Raw genomic sequence first — 17903 nt, forward strand, 5'->3', positions numbered from 1 at the left:
AGTACAACTTTTCGAAAAATCTAATTACGCTTTCCTTACACTCCATAAAAGATGAAAAACAAACTTGAAACTCGACTCGATAATAAGATCATACATTTTGACTACTACACTCAATGTCGAAAAATATATAAACAACACAAATTCTTACCTGCTCTGCCATTGTAACAATGTGACATTCAGGAGAATAATAACATTTGGAGAACAAATGGGAACACATCGCTCTGTCCTTGTCTAGAACGCGCATTTCAAACTGCGTTTTCGAATGGACTCGCGCAGCGAGTTAAAACCTCGGCAGCCTCACCTCCACAGGGGCGAAGGTGCGGCAGCCGGGTATTATTTTGAAGGAAATTTTACGAGCTTTCCAACGATATGTCATTCGTCCATAAAAGTGATAGGTGTAGGTTAGTTAATCAATATTGTCATATTGGACATCGGCAGCCACCCTTAAAGCAGGAGATGAGGGGTGGCAGCCGGGTATTGGAAGGTCCATTTTATTGCCCCCTATCTATTGAAACAGAAAATTTTCATAAAAGCAATGAGTGAAGTACCTCGCACAATTTCATTTGTTAACAATTTGTTATAAGATATAAAGCAGGGGGTACGACTTTGGCTGACAAGCGATTAGTATTGTGCGGTACATTACCCACTGTTTCGAGTAAAAATCTGTCATAAAAGCGATTGACCCAAATTTTTGCGGTGGGCTCCCGGACTATTACACTATTTACACTAATAGCACTATTTACACTATTTACACTAATAGCAAAAATGAACTTAGCTTATCAAAAGAATAATATGTAAAAAATCGATATTCACAAAAAAAAACCGAATATCGATATATCGGATTGCAAAAACATCGGGCAATAATAATCGATAAAATCGATAATAAAATCGGACGTTTCGATTAATCGGTCAACATCGCGCATCCCTTAGGCGAGATAGCGCGTCTGCCACCCGGTTAAAGGCTCCCTTCTTGTAGCGGATCTCTAGGTCGTATTGCTGGAGCTCGAATGCCCACCGGCCCAGTCTCCCGGTGGGTGCGTCGATTTTCTGCAACCACCGGAGTGACTGGTGGTCCGTGAGAACGGTGAATGGGTACCCCTCGAGATAGTCCCGCATGCGGCGGATTCCCCATATTACAGCTAGGCATTCGAGCTCGGTCGCGCTGTAATTTCGTTCGGCCTGATTCAGAGTTCGGCTTGCGTATGCGATGACTCGTTCGCCCTCCGGGAAATTTTGCGTTAGCACGGCCCCTACTCCGGTTGTGCTGGCGTCGGTTTGCAGGACAAAACGACGCGTGAAATCCGGGGAAGCGAGAACCGGCGCGGTGGTCAGGGTCGTCTTTAAGGAGGTTGAAGCAGTTTGGTCAACTCTAGATTTTAGTTTGTAAAAAATATATATGATAGTATAGGATCTACCGCATGTGTGAGAATTATTTCAGATTTATTGACCATCCAGAAGCTGAGATATTAATTTCCAAAAATGCGTCGTTTTACATGGGGTTAGATGGAGAAAGCGTTGACGGCGATGATTGATCCCAATTTTCTTTAATATCTAGTCTATATAAACGCTCAAAAAACGTGCCTACGCATACAGTAAATTAATGCGAACATTTAGAACGCAAGAACACACGTATTCACCATCTAATAACAAATATATTACAAGTTAAAGCGATCGAAATTAGACTGAAATAGCAGTTGATAGTTCGCGAGTAGGTAGATGTGGCAACGCAGCGTCGCCCGCGTTTTGGCTGTACCCGAATCCTGTCGGTATGTGCACATTTTTGTGGTTCTCTTCCGTGCTATGTCCACGATTTTTTTGATTCTCTTTGGAAATAAAACCAAAAAATCATGAATCTAACGGAAGAAAACCAAAAAATTGTGAACATAACATAAAAGAGAACCCTAAAATTGTTGACATTACTACAAAATAGTAGACACAGCACGGAAGAGAACCAAAAACGTGCACATACCGACAGGATTTGGGTATAGCCAAAACGCGGGCACCTAACCTCTTATCCAAAATGACAGAAAATTCCCCGGCATGTTTACGTTTAGCAACTGCCGTTACGTGGCTCAACACAGAGGCGAGTACTGCTACCAACCCCATAAAAGTAAAACGTTGCCAAGTTTCAATCGTATTTAATATAATCGACGGAAAGTTATTAAAAAATCGATAGCTTATATAATTGTCAAGGGAGCTACCAGTAAGAATCATTATTTCATTCTATCAACGGCAAAACATATATTCATGCCATTTTTATATTGAAATAATTAGCAATACTACAAGTTTTCAAGTTGGCATTGGCAAAAAAGTGTTTCGTTTTTAGCTAATTAAAATATAAAGATGCATAATATGATACTTTTACTATACGTTTTATGCAATAGCAGCGTATGGAGAATAAAATGATACCTATAATACAGATTTTTTAATGACCTAATAAAAAACTTTTTTCTAAACCGTCAATTGACTCAACTGGATCGCTTTAACCTCCTTAATTGTTCGAATGCGTTTTCTTTCTCGGGCCCCCATGCCCACCGGGCGTGTTTGCGGGTTAACGCGGTGAGGGGCGCGGCGACGGTCGCGAAGTCTTGTATAAATCGCCGGTACCAGGAGGCGACGCCTAGGAACTGTCGGATTTGCTTTACGGTTTGTGGCCGCGGCCACTGGGCGACGGCTTTGACTTTCTCGGGGTCGGTGCGTATCCCTTCTCGGTCGACGATGTGCCCTAGGTATTGTAGGCGGTCTACGCAGAATTGGCACTTGGCCGGATTGAGTTTTAAGTTTGCGTCGCGAAGCCGTCGGAAGACTTCCCGTAGGATTCAAAGATGTTCTTCGAATGTCTTGCTAATTATTATGATGTCGTCGAGGTATACGAACACGTGGGGTTCTAGTTCGGGTCCGAGCACGGAGTCTAGAAGCCGTTGGAACGTGGCGGGGGCGGAGTGCAGGCCGAATGGCATTACTTTGAAATGGAAGAGCCCCTTCCCGGGTACCGTAAACGCGGTGATGGGTCGACTGGACGGTGTGAGCGGTATCTGCCAGTAACCGCTTTTCAGATCGAGCGTGGTAAGGTATTTCGCGCCGCGTAATTTATCGAGGGTGGCGGTAATCTGGGGCAGTGGGTAGGCGTCGGGCTCGGTTGCGTCGTTGACCCTCCGGAAATCTATACAAAATCGGTAGCTGCCGTCCTTCTTTTGAACCATGACTACGGGCGAGCTCCAGGCGCTGTGGGAGCGTTCTATTACTCCGTCTCGCTTCATTTTCTCGACTTCGCTGTTGATAACGGCCTGCATGGCCGGGTTACGGGGCCGGTATCTTTGTTTGATCGGACTGGCGGTCGGTTTCAGGCGGATCTCGTGCGCCGTTCGGTCGGTGGGCCTGCGGAGGGTTTCGAAAAGCGGTAATTCTTGCTCGAGGAATTCTCGTAACCGTCTTTCCTCGGTCGGTGTGCGTGGTGCAATCCCCTCGGTCGCGGTCGTCCCGGGGGTGGTTTGCAGCGTTATCGGTTTGGCTGGCGCGGGTACTGCGAGACCGATTTTTGCCCAAAAATCTACTCCGAGGAGTACTGCGCTCGCTAGGTTCGGCATGATTGAAAATTCATGTCAGATCGTGCGTCTCGTGGTTTGGACGGGTAGCCGGACGCGGCCGGGGAGAACGATGCGGTGGCCGTTGGCTAGTTGCACTTCCTCTTCGTCGGGGACGATCGCGAAGCCTAGGTTTTGCGCGAGTCGCGCGGTGTTCTCGTTTATGAATGAGATTTCGGATCCCGTATCGAGTAGCGCCATGAGCGGTTTCTCGTTTACCTGGATGTCGAGGTGCGGCCGCGGAAAAAATTTTACGTCGAGGACTGGGGGGCGGCCGGGGTTTCCGCGGTCCCGGCGGCGTTTCCCGGCGGGGGATGGCAGTCCTTTGTGAGAACTCCATCCTTGCCGCACTGAGAGCAGAACTTCTGCGCGGGTCGACGGCAATCGAATCGGGTGTGTCCCCGTTGTTTGCACTTCCAGCAGCATTCCCGTCGGTTGTACGCGGCGGCGGCGATTGGCGTTTCGGCGGTATTGGTTTTCGCGGGGGCGCGTTTCTTTCGATTTTGCTGAAGCCTTTCGTATTCGCTGGCTCGCTGCTGGAGGTCGCGAGGGCTATTGACGTCGCCTCGCCAGATGCGGCTCTGGTAGTCGGGGTGCAAATTTTCGTATAATTGCTCGACCTGCTCCTCGGAGAAGTATCCCCCCGCCCGGCGCATGAGCGTGAGTAGGTGTGTCGCGTATTTCACGTAGGCCTCCCCGTCCCTCTGCGTACGGTCGCGGATCTCGTTAACGAACTGTAATCGGTACCGGCGTGGTAGGAATGTTTCCTTAAAGTCTACGATAATGTCGTGCCAATCGAACCATCCGTCGCGGTTGTTACGGTACCAGAGGAGCGCGTCTCCTCGCAGGAGTTCGGGTAATCCGCGGAGCCAGTGTTCGTCCGAGAATTCGTACGCGGCGCGAAGTTCGTTGATGCGCTCGAGAAACGCCCAGGGATCCTTTCCTTCAAAGTGTAGTCCCCATTTCCGCATTTGGTCCATGATCTGGGTGGTAGGGGGTGCGGGGGGCGCTGGGCGGTCGGCCGGAATTATGGTCACCGGTGATGTCGCGGCGGGTACGGTCAGTGTCAGAGGCGGCGGGGGGTCGTTTTCTAACGCGGTTTTCTGGGACATCTCGGGGTGGGCGTTGATAAATTGGCTTAATCGGTTGCGGAGCTCTTCGAGCGTGCCCTCGGTGTCGAGTCCGAGGGTCTGGAGTTCGCTTATTAGCTCGGCTTTGGTCAGCCGATAATAATACGCCTTCATTTTACCCGTGTCTTGTGCCTGAGCCTTTCGGTCTAGTCCCTGTTCGGGCGCCATAAAACAACCTAGCTTCCGAAGCGCGGATTTAGCTCGCGGCTGGTCAGGGTTCGGAGTAGGCGCGGAGGAAGACACAAGACTCGGTTAAAATATAACAAAACAAAATAAGGTTTATTCAATTATGCGTGAATACATAGAGATGCTCGCGGGAGCGGTAAATATGTACAAAAGATCGCGGTCGCTGCTACGATAGCGGCGGTTTACAGTGATCGCGGAGTCGATGGCTACGTGTGATAGATCGCGGACGCGGTTATAATGGCGGTGAAATGCAGATATCGCGGAGTCGCTGGGTACGTGTAATAGGTCGCGGACGCGGTTACAATGGCGGTGACGTACAGATATCGCGGAGTCGATGGGAACGGGTAATAGATCGCGGAGGTGGTTACAACGGCGGTGATATGCAGATATCACGGAGCGTGCGGACGCCTGGTAAAGCGACGATACACGGAGATCGCGGAATTTCGCGGATCGGCGGGCGTGCGGGCTCGCTGAAGTACGGTGTGTGATTTTGGCGCGGGTGACGCGGTATCGCAGGTTTGGATAACGGCGGCAGTGAGCGCGTAAGGCGCTGGATCGCGATTGGACGTGATATCGAGCGGCTAAGACCCTTAGCGGAGATAGAGAAGTACTTTCTATCTCCTGGCGCATCGATTCGTGTAGGCGGGAGGCGGCACCGGGTGGCCAAGACCCTTGGCGAGTAAGAGAAGAACTCTCTTACCCTGGTTCACTCCGGTGTCACAGGTGTTCGTATGGAAGTTCGAGTCAACTGCCTAGATGCTTCATTCGGCAGAGGCAGAGAATACTCTCTACCTCCTGGTTGTTCGACTGTGGGATTTCGGGATCCGTGAGCAGCGGAGAATCGGTCGGATCGGTTTGCTGGCTCACGGCGGAATCTAAAACCTAGCAACATTGCTCGGTTTATATACGCCCGCGGTGGCGTGTCGGCGTGGCGGGGGTATACGCGACGGCAATCGCGCGCGCCGGGATGGAGCGGTGGAGCGTTCGGGAAGTACGGCGCCCCGACGCCGCGATTGCGTTTGGTGGCTCTCGGCCGTTTTCGGCACCGCTCGACGCTTCGAGTCGGTTGCCGCGCTAAGTCCGTTTGCGGACTGATACGCGAGATTGATAGTTTAAAAAGGGCACACCATGCCTTGTCTCGCCCGGCGGGTGTTCGGCCGGGCGGCATCCGGCTGATGCTCGCCGGGAATGCGTTTTGGGGCGCATCGTTACAATATTTATTAACATAAAAATTATTTGTTAACGTAATACTATTTTTATTAATTAAGGAAGGAAAGGATTTTTAGGAGTCAGAGGAACAGCTACGCATAAATAAAATATATTACCTATATGTATATTAATATTGTTATTTTATTTCAAAGTAAATTAAAAGAAGTATGATATAAAAGTTATTTCTCATAATAATGTATTTGAATTCCCGTGATTTTTTTCTCTTCTCCAGCTTCGCTTCTGCCTCTGCCTCTTCTTCTACCTCCACCTCTTCCTCTGCCACTGCCACTGCCACTGCCTCTGCCTCTGCCTCTGCCTCTGCCTCTGCCTCTGCCTCTGCCTCTCCCTCGCATCGCGTTATATACCGCCCGCACCAACGAGCTTAACGTTTCAGGCTGTAACAAAAAATAAATATTTTAAGTAAAATGACATTTTCGTATATATATACACACGTAAATAAATTTCATTATTAACACTTTGTCGAACGCTGTCACGTATGCGTCACATGTGATATGTGCGACTGTCGTTGCAAAGTGTTAACATTATTAATAATGATAAGAAATTATCCCATTATTTTAACACTTACGTTTAATACGATCGGCTGAGTCGCCGTCGGAGCCGTTGCTGTCGTCGACATCGTCGCCGTGGCCATGGGCGCCGTTACGACTGCCGGGGTCGTCGTTGACGTCGTGGCTCTAGAGGCCGTCGCGGCCGTCGTCGGCATCGTGATCGTGAGGGCCGTCATGGGCCTCGGGGTCGTCGTTGCTGTCGTCGGCATCGTGGCCGTGGGGGCCGTCACGGTCATCGGGGTCGTCGTTGCTGTCGTCGGCATCGTGGCCGTAGGAGCCGTTGCGGCCGTCATCGGCATCGTGGCCGTGGGGGCCGTCACGGTCATCGGGATCGTCGTTGCTGTCGTCGGCATCGTGGCCGTAGGAGCCGTCGCGGCCGTCACGGTCATCGGGGTCGTCGTTGCTGTCGTCGGCATCGTGGCCGTAGGAGCCGTCGCGGCCGTTGTCGGCATCGTGGTCGTGGGGTCCGTCACGGCCACCGAGATCGTCGTTGCTGTCGTCGGCATCGTGGCCGTAGAAGCCGTCGCGGCCGTCGTCGGCGTCGAGATCGCTGCCACCGTACCTTTACTTGCTGAAACAGATGACATATAATGCGTTTAAATGTTTACATTGTTGTGGAATCACGGCCAAAGTCACGGGACGTGATAACACTGCATTCCACGACAATGTAAATATCGTTATTTTCGGTTATGATACTCACAGAATCGCTCGTCGCCCATGCACCGCACGTCGTCCTCGCACCGCAACGAAAGAAAGAAGAAGGAACGTCGCGTCGCGTATCGTGATCGTGAGGGCCGTCACGGGCCTCGGGGTCGACTGTACGCGCATGATTGCCGATATCTCATCCTAACGCGCGCACGTGCGCGCGCTCCATGAAATTGATAGATCACAAATATATCAATAATTTATATTGCTATATGTTGTAAATATGTGATAAATATACAATGATGTTAAAAACAATCTCCAATCCCGTACAACTTCCTTACTTTCCACTAACATATCCGTATATAAGGAAAATTTTCTACGCGATTAGATGACATATACATTTCAACATTCATTTCCGATAGAAGCAGCAGCATGTAATCTTGAAAATCTTCTTTAATTAAGAATTGTTAAATGCATGATACTAATTGTAAGAACCATTTTACTTTCGAACGTGTAAAAAAGTAGTCTTTATTCAGGATTTTCTCCAAGAAAAACTCCGCAACGTATCGATTTGCAACTTGGCACGTTTATTACATTACGGACGTGCAAAGGTAAAATTAAAAAGTAAACATTTTATGTGTAAACTGTAACACATTATACATATTATATTAATCCGTATCGATCTTCAATGCGATATATAAATCCCTATTTCATTGATTTCACAAGGTATATATATGTTATTGATAAATATTAAGTATATTTATTTGCCTCTGATATTTTGCCATTACGTTAAAAGTAAATGTGAAGAGAGAGCAGAGATAAAAAGAGATTACAATAACAGTTTTCTGTTGACGCAACACAGTACTGTTTTGCAAACATTCTTACAGCCATGGCAGCCGTATCAATGGCTTCGAAGCAATTGCATCTCAGCGTACACGAAACGCTCTCGCTACAGTAGGCGGAGCCTTTTTTAACGGAGCCTATCCGTTCCCTACGCGATGATCCACTGACCGCTCCAGTAGACCGAAGAACGAAGTTATATGCTACGCCATTTGTGCTTAACTTTTTATATACACATACGTAGACAACCCATAAAATAAGAATGTAATACCACGATCTAGTTCTAGCACTAACAATAAGTGTACTATGTGTTAAACGTTATTATATATAAAATTAAGTACAAGATAATTAATCGAAAAATCGTGCACCAACTTTTGTACAGCAGTAAACTTTTGCGCAAAGGAGTTAACGCAATAAGAAAAGTGGAATTTATTTAACAATATAACTATTGAGAAAAAACTTTGAAAAGAAAAAAGTAATGATACTTACCGTCTTGCCAAACGTGAAAAAAAAAGGCTTCTCAACTTATGTCATTTATGTATATATATAAACTATGGAAAAGTTAATGTATTTTAAACTTGTGTGGATAACGAGAAAATATTATAGGAGTACTATGGATAGAATAGGTTTTAAATTAATAATACCACAATACCTGGCTTGGCCAATAAGTGTGCATACGTTATTGTTATATTGTCGTATATATTTGACAAGAAATGGCAAAAATAATCTGTAATATATATCTGTTATTCGCAAATCCAGGTAGTAGCTCCATTTGAAATAACTTGTAAAATATTTTTTAATATAAATAATGTTACAGAAAAATGTTTTTTTATTTTTGCATTACATTTCACAATTTTTTAAATGTTATCTGATGTTAAACATATTACATTAAATTATCGTACGTTTCAGATTTTATTCTATGATTTATGGTATGTACTCTGTTGTTTATACTATGAGCAATTTTGATGAGAACAAGTTACGACAGTCTTTGTACTTAGGCCTTTACTATATGTAACGTTAAACGTATATTGAAATAAAAGTGTAAGGAGGAAAATGTAATTCTGGTTGACACTTATGAGCATGACACAAAGATCGCAATCACAGTCGAAATAATTGCATAAATCAAGGACTAGCATATCTTATCACGAGGAAATTTACAAGTAAATTTCCTGTTAAATTATACAATTCATTTTTTAACAGGAATACAATTTATAAAATTGTATTCATGGCATTTCTTTTTGTAGTGATTTATAAAAATCACTGTAATATAATTTGGAATGTCATATGTTATATGTTGCACGGTATTCGTGTTGCACTTTGCCCTGTGTAATTATATTGAATACCGTGTGTCAACGTGTAATATAACAAAAATTAATGTATTTCCTTAAAATATTTGTATCATTATTCGTATCTTTTAGAATGTCATTGGTAATAAGAAAATAGATATAATTTCTCAATTTCACAGCATGATCGCATTACAACTTTTTGTTCTAGTCCGTGATAGATTTGCTAGTCTATGGGATTTATGCAATTACTTCAACTGTGATTGCGATCTTTCATGACACTGAGAAATTCATATTACTTTGTCTTATTACTGAAAAGTAATATTTGCGGTAACGTAGCATGATGTGCAAAATTCATACTCAACGTACTCATTGTAGATGCAACATCATGTTACCATGCCGTTATATTACTGAACATAATGACATTAACAAGATACTAATAATAACAAAATATTCAAGAAAATATTTATGTATTTTAATTTGCATATATGATATTAATCTTATACGTTTTACGTTACTTTTTTCTTTTACTTTAACTTTTTCGATTTCGTATATCTTTTAATTTAGTACTTTATATATATTTACTTTTTATTACTTTTACTTTTCATTACTTAGTTATACTTTTATACTTTTTATTTGTTCGACAAGTTTTTTAATTTTCTATTAGCTGTATTTATTGCTTTTGCAGCACCATTATTATACCGTGTACGGGAATATATTTTAACTGACATTAAGAATTTTAATGCTTGCATGCGATGATTGTAACACTTTTCATTAGTGTCAAACTATCCAGCATGCATTTTATTGGTTGCATACATACCCTTGTTTACAATTTTCTGAAGAACTTGTGTAGATGACCAGTGACGTTGCCATGTACTATTAAAAGCCATTAATTGCGTTTTGATGATCTCGTTAAAAAGGCTTGTTGGTCGAACTAATTTCGTGACTGTTGGAGCATCTTCGTCTGCGTTCGGATATTCGCGATATTCAATATATTTTTCATTAGCCGTCGCATCATTCATTGGTGTTTTCCACATTGTTGCACGACAGTCATCACAATTATTTTTTTGAATACATCGTCGTGCCACATACCCTGCAAAAAATGTTATAGCATTTTCATCATAATTACCAAGTGTATTTTCATTTTCGGTGTCCATATCACCCATTTCTTCCAGAATGTCTCTGATAAATAATTCTGGATAATCAGCATCAGCATCATCGTCATCAAGAAAAGGAACGTTTGCATTCATATTATTTTCAACCCTTTTAGTTGTAACCTGTGGAAAGAATATGTCTGAATAACAGTCGGACCATTCTTGCGGTTGGATTAGGATTGAATCCTCCGCGTTGCCGAAGTTTTGAAAAAAAATGTTCCACCGAATCTTGGTTACATAAACCTGTTGCAAGTTCAAATCCTTCATATTTACTTGCAAATTCCTAATACAGATTAAGAATAGCTTGTACTGTAATTACAAAACCTTTGAAGCAAGGAACTTTAGTTATTTTATTGGGATTTTTGGACCATTCTGAAGACCACTGCACAAAGTCAGTCAATAACATTATAATATCGGGATTTTTCTGTGACAATGGCCGTTTCCCACCAAATGTAACATTAAGGCTGTAAGAGTTGCAAGCATCAATTATACTATTCATCTTCTCTGCAAATTCAGCTGACGCTTTCCACGTATTTGAATTCAATTCTTTTCCATCGCCGGCTGTTTTTATTGCAGCTGCAAATCTATTACTAAATAACTGAAAGGCTTTTTTAACATTCATTGCCTCAAAATTTTTCGGACGAATGTGTGCCTGTGTTATATGGGATAATAAATTTGAGCCTCCTTTTGTGGCATTATCGATACTCCAAGTCTTTACGAAATCGGAATATGATGCAATTATTTCTCCTTTGCAATATAATTTATCATGCGTTCTAAAATAACTCGCTAATCTTTTAACTAAGTGCGGGAAATCGTATGAAGCATGATATTTTTTATTATTGTAAAAAAAAAAATGGTTTGTGTACCTCAACGCCGAGTTCACTATAAGCGGCTTGGTTACTGGTACCTTGATCGCACGTAACGAGTTGCACATCAGCACCCGTTTCATTCAACTTGTCTAAACATATTTTTAGTATCTCAACTATTTCAGTTGATTTCATGCACTTACCTGGAAGAAAATACGCAAGAGGTTGTCGCCATGGATGACGTGCATTCAAGCTATCTAGGCAAAATAGAAAGACGCATTTAGCTCTTTCTTCTGTTCTACCTAGAGGTCCCAAATCTCTTAGACCTTCTACTTGGTCCAATTTCGAAGAATATTCTTCCCAGCTCTTTATACTCATTTCATCCCATTTTAAAGCACACGCTCTTTCTTCCTCTGGTAATTTCGAAATTTTTTCTTTTAATTTGTGAAATATAATATCACAAAATCCTGGTTTTACATCATATTCTTCTATCCATCTTCTAATTGTTCGCTGTCCAGGAAAATTACAACCAGCTTTCTTTAAGCGACAAAATGCTGCGGTTGAATAATAGTACAGCTGTTTGGACAGCATTTTTTCTTCCTCTGTATAATTTGTACGTGGCTTATGCAGTTGCAAATGAATCATGCTTTTTGCAACAGGATGCAGTTCTTGTTCATTTATTAATTTTTTAAATGTTTCTTTACTCTTCTTTAATGTTTGTTTAGTCGACTTCTTTAATGTTTCTTTGCTCTTCTTTAATGTTTGTTTAGTCTTCTTTAATGTTTCTTTAGTCTCCTTTTTACTTTTCGACAGACGTTGCTGGAGAAATTTTTGGCGCCTTAATTGTTGTCGCAAATGTCGATTTTCCATCTTTAGATCTTTGATTATTTGTGCATCTTTATTATTTGTTTGCGTGCAATTATCTTGGCGTTGATCATTTGTGGGTGGCATAGGTGGCTCGAGATGCACCCATTCCATTATATTTTCCTCTTCCGCAGTTACATCAAAATTTAAATTAGCACGTTTATACGTACGCAATGCAGACTGTTCAGGCAATTGTACTTCCGCCACGTTTTCATTATTGAATAAAAATGCTGCCGTATAATTTGTCTGTACTTTTTGTCCAATTTTGACATTTTCACTGTTTGCGGAAGAGCCTGCAGACTGTTTAGGCACTTGTTCTTCTAATGTCATGTTTTCATTATCGAGTGAAAATGCTGCTGTATAATTTGTCTGCACTCTCTGTTCAATTTCAACATTTTCATTATTTGCGGAAGAGCCTGTGTCTTTGTATGGAATTGGTATAGCATTCCGTGTCAATCGTTCTTTTGTGGCGTTTGTAAAGCACGTAGCAGTAAAATGATCCTCGCACAATAATACCACTCGAAGGGTAGCGGGAGAAAATTTCTCCAACTTAGTATTTCCTGCAACAGAAATATAACAAACTACATTAAAATTACGATTACACGTTTACTTAAAAAAAGTAACATTGCAATGCAATGTTATACTGAGAATTCGGTAAATCGCGCCCAATATTAACATTTATAATAAAAAGTAGAGTCGAAAAGTCTTCAATCACTTTCTCGAACCTTGTTTAATAAGACAGTAATTATTATAACTAAAATAATGAACATCGCCTTTTTCTTTATAGTGATTTAATAGAAAAGTTGTTTGTTAACATTAAAAGTTAAATCGATTGAAAAGGGCTAAAACCAATGATCGAAAACATCGTGAAAATTATAATTGACCAAAACCAACAGTCGAAACGTTGTGACGATTACAATAAATAAAGATAGCCAGATCGAGTAAAAATTTGTTATTGTTCAGTAGTAGAAGTAATACAACATGGTATAAATTAGACAAAATTCGTGTTTAATAAGGTTGGATCATTCCCTTTTTAACGTAATGTACTATGTTTTATCGCAAAAAACCCGAGGTTTTAATATCGACATATTTATAATTACGCGATACATACGCAGTATGTACCTACTTCCTTTGTCAGCATAACAATATATAAAAAAATAATATTTATTCTCCAACAACCTACCTGTATTACGTATCCATATTTCGCATCTCGCATCCTTTTTCATTGGAAATCTAAATAGGCGCTTAGAAAGTCTCGTGTTCGTACAGTCTTTGTACATATACCTATCAGAAATACGAGTTACACGGCACTCACTCGACATTGTATTATTCTTAATATACAATTATAAAATAAATATAAATATACTTAAAATATATCTCAAAACAATAATCTAAGAATAAATGTAAGAAAACTTTTAAACAAAAAAGAGAAGAAACAAAATAAGAAGCTTCCTTCGCCAGTAAATAAATACAAAACCAAAGTCGTTTTTGTTCGACCCAACTGGCCAAATAATTAATATATTTAAAATTCACAACGTTTCAACCGCAATTTCGGTCCTTCTCAAGTGATTCATCAAGCTATGCATCCTCAAAAACCGCGTACAGAATATCAATTACGTCGCTGACATCGTGCCCTAACCACATCATGCACACGTAAAGCTAAAAAAGTGAAATAAACTCACGATAGTCAAAAAGATAAAAACGCTCAGAAGTCATAAAATAAAAAGTAAGAATAAAATTGAATTGTTAAGTTATAAATAATGTACAAAGTAAAATGAAAGGCTTACATATTCTGTGCGTCAAAACGGAAAATGAGAACGGTAGTGCAGAACGAAGAAACGTCGCAAGCCATAACTGCGAACACATCAGTACAGCGTGACAGACGAAGTCATACTAAATGACCGATACATAACAAATAAATAGATGTGTTCACAGGTGGAAACGAGCAGAACAAAAGTGTAAATTAGGTGACGCCAATCACACGGTTGTAATTCGCGGGCAGACTTTCTGTGTCTTTTTGAAGATTGATTGCGCAATCGCATTTTTTAATAAAAAACATCTCAGAGATTTCTTGTTTCTTAAAGTGTCGCTCCTTATATAAAATTTTTGGTTGTTGCCAATTGAAATCGTGGTTATGCGTGAGACGGTGCTTACTAACCACAGAATGATTATCGCTATTCTTCCTAATATCACAGAAATGTTCCTTAACACGTGTCTCTAGGTGCCTTTTTGTTTGACCAATATATGCAGCGTTGCAATTAGCACAAAAAAGAGAAGTAAAAAAGAAAAGAAAAGAATGTCAAAACCGACACGATAAAACACACGCGCACGAACACGCAATGGTGTAATTTGAAGTTAATCACGTCGGATGAGACAGTGACACGCTGTCTATGTGTTACGAGAGAAGTACACCGAGCTTCAAAACCGACACGATAAAACACACGCTTAGGCCTCACGACCACGCAATGATGTTTACAGTTAATCGCGTCGGATGAGACAGCGGCACGCTGTCAACGTGTTATGAAGCACACTAATCTCGTTAAGAGATAAGATTATATCTCTCTGTACGAAATTACACAGAACCGTGCACGAATAGCAAAATATCCAACAATAATTCACAATTGTAACCACAAAACTCGTCGCGCTTACTGACTGTTATCGCAGTCAATGAACCATTCGCCTATTATCGCGCTTCTTATGTTTCGCGTCAAACGGCCGAGAAACTATGGCCACGTTCCGTAACGCGCATATGCGCGCATTTTCTATAGTAAACATTACGTAAACTATAGATAAATACGGAACGCAGGTATGATTAAACGTTTATATAAATCCGACTATACCGCTCATAAAGCTAACTGAAAACTTTAAACGTGTTGATATCAATTAGTTATTTAAATCATTATTATATTAATATAAAAATTAACATTAATATTAAATGTTAATGAATTATCGTACATAATATTTAGTGCAAAAACTTTACTTTTATTTAATTGTAATCTAGTGCAAAAAGTATATAGAATGTTTATGGAAAATTGTAACTGTACAGGTTTTCAAAATGCAGCAATTCCTTTAAGTGCAAAAAAAATGTAGTTTACACATTTCTCAAGTACACATGTATAAACTGTAAGATTGATAGGGTTTCTTGCAGTCAATTAATTGTTTATACTATCTTAATAACTGCAAAATCTGTACACCAAGAAGTAGAGGCAGAGGCAGAGGCAGTGGCAGTGGCAGTGGCAGTGGCAGTGGCAGAGGAAGAGGTGGAGGTAGAGGAAGAGGCAGAGGCAGAGGCGAAGCTGGAGAAGAGAAAAAAATCACGGGAATTCAAATTCATTATTATGAGAAATAACTTTTATATCATACTTCTTTTAATTTACTTTGAAATAAAATAACAATATTAATATACATATAGGTAATATATTTTATTTATGCGTAGCTGTTCCTCTGACTCCTAAAAATCCTTTCTTTCCTTAATTAATAAAAATAGTATTACGTTAACAAATTTTAATTTTTATGTTAATAAATATTTATTTTGCTTTATTTACAATTTTTATATTTATAAATTATATATATATATATATATATATATATATATATAATTTATAAATATTTATAAATGTAACGTAGCGCATCTTGTCGATTTGCCAACTCGAGATTCGGCACACGGCGAGACACCGTACGCGATACCCGAAATGCGTGGCAACGTCGCATAGCCGGCGAAGCAGCTACGTAGACGGAGACAACCGAGACAGTAAATCGTATGTCTGTCCTTCTCTCCTCGCTCGAAGCTTGCCGAGCGGCGAGCGCCGGGGCCGGCCGAGCGCGGCCGCCGCGGCCGCAGCATATCCTCTCTAACTGGCTAGTTCGGACACGAACCATTAGCACGGATGCAAACCATGTGCGGTTACCGAGCGAAACGACGTAGTTGAGTTGCACTTTCTCAGGCGGCGCGTCGGAAAATGCGACACAGAAAAATTGACGAAAAATGACGGGGTGGCCTCTCTCAGGTTTCTCTCTGGTAAGGGTAAGGCTGGTAAGAAGAAATGGTGGGCGGAGGAATTTGAAAGTAAACTTCTTTTTAAGTAAACAGTAAACTGTAAACAGAACGTGACATCAAAAAGACCATTGTTATAAGTCAAATCATTAAAAATATATAAAATTGAAGTAATAAAATAGAAAGAGAGTAATACTTAAGTCATTCCGTAGATTCGTCATTGAAATCACAAAACATTTTTAATAATATGAAAATTGTTCCCGAAAAATTAAAAAAAGCTGAAAGTGTAACTTACTTTTAGTGAATAATGAAAAACAAGCCTAGGTAGTGAAAAGTGAATATTACGTGTCTTGTGTGTCAAAGAAGAACACAGAAATGACTGCACTATAAACTGTTCCAAGCAGCCGAGTAATAAAATGTTTAACATCCAAAAGCGATAGACAGACTGAACAAAAAGGTACGTGCCTCAGAACAAAGGGGCTAGAAATAAGAAGGTTGCAAAGTTAAATAGATAGTATGAGTCTATCATATACAGGATTATGGTTCTATGTGTCTTTCTTCAAATTAATAGTGTCGTTATATTTCTTGATGAAAAACATTTCAGCAATTTTTTTCTTTCGTGTATTTATCTTCTTAATCCTTATGCAAAATCTCTGGTTCTGTTCATTTAGAATCATGTCCTTGCGATATACGATGTTTGTTACCACTGAATGATTACTGTCGTGCTTAATAGTATCTCTCATGTGTTCCTTAATACGGGTCTCCAGACGACGCGACACTTAGTCTGTCTAATATATGACTACGTTTATTTGGCGGCTTGTAATCTGGTTTAATAACCACCGTATTTAATAATTATACACTGTTAGCGCAGGTGATGTGTGTCCACCGTTTTAATAAGACGTCTGTAAGTGTGTTACTTTTCACGCACGAATTGATGTTTGATTATATTAGCGTGTGTGACTTGTCACATAGCTGGAGATGTATAACTTAATTATGTGTGTGATTTTTAACGCGCTTATAAATGTGTGAAAAAGGATCGCAGCCACTTTTATACACATGCATATGTGTATAAATTTGGTGAAGGCACTTTTTACACGTTTCTTGCCGTACATACGTACGTGATTTTAAATCACGTATATCACGTTATATAATGCGATTATAAACGGCAAGAAACGTGTAAAAAAGGCTTTCACCAAATTACATATATGCGTGTATAAAAGTAACATCTTAGATTTAGAGTATGATATACAATGAGATGTGATATTATTAAAGTTGTAACGGCCTGACTTTTTCGTCGAACGCGGACTAGGTGTGCCGGATCGGGAGTTTGACTGAAAGGCCCAGAGACAATAATCAGTTTGTAAAGCACGCTAACATTTATTCAATTTGAGATATACAGAGTGACGGAACGCGATATATTACATACAAGTGACGGAACGCGGTATATTGCAACGGTAGTGCATGTGCACTCGGCGCAGTATTACGAGGCGCGGAACAGGTCGCGGTATTCGTGATATCACATACAGTTGACAGAACGCGGTATATTACAATGGTAGTGCATGTGCACTCGGCGCGGTATTACGAGGCGCGGAACGGGCCGCGGTATTCGTGATCTTACCTACAGTTGACAGAACGCGGT

At 41.0% G+C, this 17903-nt stretch overlaps 1 protein-coding gene across 2 annotated transcripts; it reads right to left on the reverse strand.

The window, feature by feature from the left end:
• Window positions 1–6232: 6232 nt before the first annotated feature.
• LOC139813276 (uncharacterized) lies at window positions 6233–15667 on the reverse strand. Of its 2 annotated transcripts, XR_011732107.1 has the most exons (4): window positions 14058–15667; window positions 7379–12830; window positions 6696–7249; window positions 6233–6504 (listed from the first exon to the last, which is right to left on the reverse strand). XR_011732107.1 is itself a non-coding variant. In XM_071778670.1 (3 exons), the coding sequence occupies exons 1-3, from the start codon at window positions 7395–7397 to the stop codon at window positions 6289–6291; spliced, it is 789 nt and encodes a 262-aa protein (XP_071634771.1). In that variant the 5' UTR covers window positions 7398–7575; the 3' UTR covers window positions 6233–6288. The 2 variants fall into 2 exon arrangements, 1 of the variants encoding a protein (XP_071634771.1); XM_071778670.1 differs by lacking the exon at window positions 14058–15667 and having other exon boundaries at window positions 7379–7575.
• Window positions 15668–17903: the final 2236 nt, after the last annotated feature.

The sequence above is a fragment of the Temnothorax longispinosus genome, chromosome 1 (assembly GCF_030848805.1).
Source record: "Temnothorax longispinosus isolate EJ_2023e chromosome 1, Tlon_JGU_v1, whole genome shotgun sequence".
In the NCBI taxonomy this organism is placed as follows: Eukaryota; Metazoa; Arthropoda; class Insecta; order Hymenoptera; family Formicidae; genus Temnothorax; species Temnothorax longispinosus.